The sequence below is a fragment of the Dipodomys ordii genome, unplaced genomic scaffold (genome assembly GCF_000151885.1).
Source record: "Dipodomys ordii isolate 6190 unplaced genomic scaffold, Dord_2.0 Scaffold8, whole genome shotgun sequence".
Lineage (NCBI taxonomy): Eukaryota > Metazoa > Chordata > Mammalia > Rodentia > Heteromyidae > Dipodomys > Dipodomys ordii.
In genome coordinates this window covers 23,823,581-23,829,580 of record NW_012267224.1, presented here as the reverse complement: position 1 = coordinate 23,829,580, position 6,000 = coordinate 23,823,581, and the positions used below count along the sequence as shown (strand labels likewise).

Sequence of the window (6,000 nt, the reverse complement as noted above, 5' to 3'; positions counted from 1 at the left end):
TCATTGTTGCATCAGATCCACCCCTTTTGATCATTTTTATCTTCTTAAGAATACGTTTTTTTCAATCTAACAAATAATGAATTACTGGCTATCTTTTCTTTACCATATTCATGCTGGGTTCTGAAGGGATTTAAAGTAAATGAAAGGGAGGAAAATTGATCTCAAGGAATGTATATCTTTTGACTGAATCAAGAGATTACAAGGTGGTACACAAATGTGTGTAGAGAGTAAGGAAAGGATTGTAGCTGTCAGAAAGTTTAAAGCAGATGGGGAATCCTGTACTGTATAATTTCTTAGATACTACCAATTACTCGCCCTCATGCATATTTAGCAAAAAAAATGAAAGCAGTTAATCAGCTAAAAGAAATTTAGAAATATATCTGAGGACATTGCTGTACTTTTACAAGACCTACAGAGTGTGTGTGTGTGTGTGTGTGTGTGTGTGTGTGTGTGTGTCCCAGTTTAGGGCTGAACTCAGAGCCTGAACACTGTCCCTGAACTCTTTCTGCTCAAAGCTAGCATTTTACTATTCGAGTCACAGCTCCACTTATGGCTTTTTGATGTTTCATTGGAGATAAGAGTCTCACAAGTATTCCTGCCCAGGCTGGCTTTGAACTGTGATATTCAGATCTCAGCCTCCAGAGTAGTTAGGATCACACTGTGTGAGCTTCCATGCCAGGCTCTAGTTTAATATTTCATTCTTCTCAGACTTTTGATCCTCTCAATTTCTCAACTTCTGTAGGGTAGCATATCTTTTTCCATCAACATAAAACATCTTACCTGCTCCTTCTTTTCCATAGATTCTAAGAAGCAGCCCCAATTCCCCTGCCTCTTCTCTACTGAGAGTTTCATTGAGTCACCTACCCAGCTGTGGGAAAACTTTGCTGCATTAAATCATCCTCCTAAAAACTTGAAATTATATTATGATGATGGTAAATAAACTAAAATATATAAAGTATGTCCCCCAGGTGATATCTGACCAATCCTCTGTCTCGAGAATTCCTAAGAATAAGAGTAATTGCTGCTCAGAACATGGCCTCCCTTATGTACGTTTGCATATATAATATATATGGATATGCACATATGTGTATATCTATATCTATCTTATGTCTTTCCTTTCCCTGGTACAATGTTTGAAATGAACAGTAACCATGTAACTGAATTATACCATTTTATGTTTCCAAATCCAGGCAGCCTTGTCTGAACAGAAGTAAGATTTCTCTTCTGTGTACTAAACAAGGTGAGAGGATTGGTGGTCTAGCAACAAGATGTGAACTTGATTTAACTAGATTGTCTCTGGGGGCGGGGGAGGGCATGATCACAGTGTGTCATAACAAAGAGTTCAGCTTTCAGCTGGGCTGGGTGCTAATCACAAGCCGCGTCTTCCACTCTGGTAGACTGTGGGCGCCGCCCTGCTGCCCGGATGAACAAGCGCATCCTTGGAGGTCGGACGAGTCGCCCAGGAAGATGGCCATGGCAGTGCTCTCTGCAGAGTGAACCCAGCGGGCACATCTGTGGCTGTGTCCTCATTGCCAAGAAGTGGGTGCTGACAGTTGCCCACTGCTTTGAGGGGTAAGTTGTACCTTTTCTTTTTTGTTTTTTTCTTTACTTGAGCCTGATCTTCCTTCCTTCCTTCCTTCCTTCCTTCCTTCCTTCCTTCCTTCCTTCCTTCCTTCCTTCCTTCCTTTCTTCCTTCCTTTCTTTCTTCCTCTCATCAGTCCTGGGGTTTGAGCTCAGGTCCTGGGCACTATCCTTGAGTTTCTTTTGCTCAAGGCTAGCATTCTACCACTTGAGCCACAGTGCTACTTCTGGCTCTTTTGGTAGTTAATTGGAGATAAGATTCTCTTGGAATTTTCCTGCTTGGACTGGCTTTCAACCATGATCCTCAATTCTCACCCTCTTGAATAGCTAGGATTATGGGCATAAGCCAACAGAGCCCGGCTCTAATAAACCTCCTACACAAAGCTACTCATTTTCCACTACTTTTGTTCTAGAAGATAAAGAACCAAAACACAGACTTTTGTTCCATGTGGGAATTAGAGAGATCGATACTTGCTTTATTCCTTCAGGTACTAACTTAATGCACGGAGATAGTTAAGTGAGTAACCAGAAGACAATGTCCTAGGTGATTCTATAATGGAGATTTATATATTTGCTCTTTGGGGAAAATAATTTGTAAAAATCAAACTAGTACTTCCTCTTGAGAACTGTTCATGGGTGAGATCCAGAAGGACTGGAAGAGTCTGTGCAATATGTCAAGAGACACAGTGCAATGTTATTGCTTTGGAAGGGACCAGATGTTTCTAGATGTCTTTTCCAGTTTTGACTTGTAACTGCATGATAAATAGAAAATTGTACCAGCAAAAATGTGTCTATCAAGGGATGCTTACCTAAATGAACCCAACTGTTCTTTAAGGGAACAACAACCTATGTGCTAGTTAAGCCAAGTGCCTATGCCACTTCTGTCATTTCCATATGTGGGGTTCAAGTTCCCTCTTTCATGGAAGGATCTCTGAAGTGAAGAAAAACTTGACACAAGGAAGAAATGTGTGTTTACCATTAAGTAAGTGGATATGATATCAAAGGTCTTGAAGGAATTTCATGGAACAGTAAAATTAACAGAACTGTCAATAAGGGCCAGATTGTCCATCCAGTTAGAAACTGCCCAACTTCCAACAAGCCTTTGCTCAAATATGTGCTAATGAGCCTAATTCTGTTTTATAGTGGTGCTGCAAGCTTTTCAGAACTTGTCATTGTGAAGCTCATTAACAGGCCCTAGTGGGACCATTAATTGCTGTAATTAATGGAACTGACTTTGCTTCCTCATCCCATACTTTGGCAAGACCCAGCATGACCCACCTGGAGATCTGCTAAGCCTGTCTCTTTTAATTATATTGGTGGACAAAAAGGACAATTTGTTTTGCTCTTCCACAGAGAAGTATTTGAAAATACAAATTGAAAATTGAAAGCAAAGATGCTCAGTTGATCAGATCAAGTCCCATATGCTCCAACATGAAGTCAACCTCAAAGGTGCTAAGGAAGAAAGACTTTGATTTTCAGAGGTCATTTAACAAGCAATTTGCTTGCCTTCTTCTACCTCTGAAAGATTGAAAGAGGAACTTTTTATTGTAAGCGGCATTGAACTAGTATTGCAAGAAGGTTTCATGTAGGAAACCTACATGAAAAACTGTCATCCCACTGTGTGACCATAATGCTTAACCCTGACATCTTACCCTCATGTGGATTTCTACCACAACAGTGCTTCAGTCCACAAGATTTGGGATTATTTGTCTACACTCATTCCCTACCAGGACTTTAAGCTCTCCTCTTCCTTCACCTCCCTTCCCCTCTCCTCCCCCCTCCCTCCCTTCCTCACCCCTAGTTTTCCTTCCTTCTTCTTTTTTAAACAGTACGGTTGAATTCATGGCCTCATGGTCTTGCTTGGCTTTTTTGCTCAAGCTGGTGCTTTACACTGAGTCACACCTCCATTTCTGGCTTTTTATGCTGGCTAATTAGAGAAAACAGTCTCATAGATTTTTCACCCCCAGACAGGTTTTGAGCGGTGATCCTCAGAACTCACTGAAACCCTCTTTGGTGTTTGATAATGACATTGAAACAACTTTCTCTATTTTTCGTCTACAAAATTAAAAGATCTGGTTGCTTTCCTCATTTCAGTAACCTGCCATTTTAGCTCTCTTTTCCCATCTTCTCCTTTGTATGCATCTAAATGCTTTAGACAGATAAGAAGGATAGCTTTCTTATCCGTCTTCACTCATTGATAGAATTGCTCATATATCAGAAATTACAAATACCAAGCTTTTTGCTGTCTGTCCCTTTTGTCTTACATGTAAGTCTGTTTGGGGGAGGGTATGGGCAGCACAGAAATGGTGGGACAAAGAGTGAACAAGTGCAGCAGTGACACTCAATAGACACTGTAATGAACATGAACTATACAATTTGTGGGAGAGGAAGGTCAGGAGCGGAAAACAGGGAGAAAATGAGGGAAGAAGCGAGTCTGTTCAAAAAGAAATGCACTTATTATCTTACATATGTAACTAACTCCTCTGTAAATCCCTTTACAATAATAATAAACAAATAAATGAATAAATAAATAAATGGCAACTCTTTTGTACAACTGAAAAAACTAAATATCAAGGATTGGATAACTATATATAATTTCAGACATTCAAATTCAGAGCTTCATTCTAACCTATATCTCACTTGTCACCACCACCATCACTAACTTCAAATAAGTCTTATAAAAATAGAGTATAACTTCTACCACAAGTATTATCATGCAGATTAGTTTTCCATTGTTAAATTGGACTCTCATGAGGACCAGGAGATGTTTTTCTCCTTTTTTCCTATTTATTTCTATTTCAGCTCTGTTACACAAAAATAAAACCTTACAAAAAATGTCAAAAATAAAAGAAAAATATTAAATTTGAAATATTAAAAGCAGAATCAGAATGGGTGCAAAAGGAAAAATTTGTGCTCAGAGGAAAAGATAAATAGAGAAAAAAATCTACAAATTTTTGTGTAGTGTTGGTGACATAGCTCATAGCTCAATGGTAGAGTACTTGTCTATCATGTGCAAAGTCCTGAGTTCCATCCCCATCACCACAATCAGTAAACAAATAAGGGAATAAATGTGGCTAAGCTGAAGTGAGAAAAGTGACATTTTCATAGTCAAGTTAGAGTAAGTCAAATGGCAAACCAAGGTGAAAGGATATTGCTCCAGAAATGTGATGTCTGAAGACATTCCTCAGCATGCCATAGTATACATGAGATATGTAAGTAGCTAGGTTTTCTCTTTAGTGAGTACTTGAAAAATTGTAAATAGAAATTACACTAATTCTATCCTACCTATAAATATATCTATGTATCTATAAATTATATGAAACACTAAGAGAGATATTATTTTTAAATTATACTAATAACAAAAAGAATACTGCTTGGTGTCAGTGGCTCATGCCTACCTACTCAGGTGGCTAAAATCTAAGTATCACAATTTGAAGCCAACCCAAACTTTGAATCAAAGTTCCTGAGACTTTTATCTCCATTTAACCACCAAAAAGCCAGAAGTGGAGCTGTAGCTCAAGTAGTAGAGCACTAGCCTTAAGATAAAAAGCTCAAGGACTTTGTTCAGGCCAAGTTCAAACCCAAGACCAGCATGCGTGCGCACACACACACACACACACACACACATGCACACGCACACGCACAAATGAGCAGTTTGACTGAGATTTTTACCATTAGAATTTAATTCCTCTAATATAGTAATTGAGTCCAAGTTGGTGCTATTTCATTTTGCTACAAGCAGTTTAGAAGGTTCAACCACTTGAAATATTGCTTATAATTTAGAGGGTTGAGTTTTTGTTATAAACTTTAGAAGTTCTTGTTCATGGGTAAAAATCTATTAAATGGGCATATAAATTCATTAAAAATAAATTATTGCTTGATGTATGGTGTCTCTAATAACAGCATTTGAAGTGAATATGGAATTTCTTGAAAGGTTGTATATGTATTCCTGTGAACTGACAAAAAGAAGGAAAGAAAGGAAAGGAAGGAAGAAAGGGAGGGAAGGGGGAAGGAAAGGAGGAAAGAATGAAAGAAGGAAGGGAGATAGGTTGGTTTTTTGAGTGACAGCACTGTGTAGTTAAAAAATAATTTTATAACATTATCTTCTAGGGGCTGGGAAGGTGGCTCAGTGGTAGAGCGCTTGCCTTGCATGCTTGAGGCCCTGGGTTCGATTCCTCAGCACCACATAAGCAGGGGAAAAACAAAAAGCCAGAAGTGGTTCTATGGCTCAAGTGGTAGAGCGCTAGCCTTGAGCTGAAATGCTGAGGGACAGCGCCCAGGCCCAGAGTTCAGGCCCATGACCAGACCCAAAAACAAAAACATTGTCTTCTAATTCTCATAAGACAGTATGTTCTGAAATTTATATAACTGTTTCCTTAATTGACCATCTTCATTCAGTTCTACCTAGTTCTCCAAAGT

At 38.9% G+C, this 6,000-nt stretch overlaps 1 protein-coding gene across 1 annotated transcript in view; it reads left to right on the top strand.

The window, feature by feature from the left end:
* Positions 1–6,000, top strand: part of Corin (corin, serine peptidase) — a 174,774-nt gene that overhangs the window by 159,584 nt on the left and 9,190 nt on the right. Inside the window, exons 16-17 of the mRNA XM_013008979.1 lie at positions 1,191–1,240; positions 1,398–1,572. Of these exons, the coding sequence (XP_012864433.1) occupies positions 1,191–1,240; positions 1,398–1,572 (225 nt within the window). The remainder of the gene's footprint in view (positions 1–1,190; positions 1,241–1,397; positions 1,573–6,000) is intronic.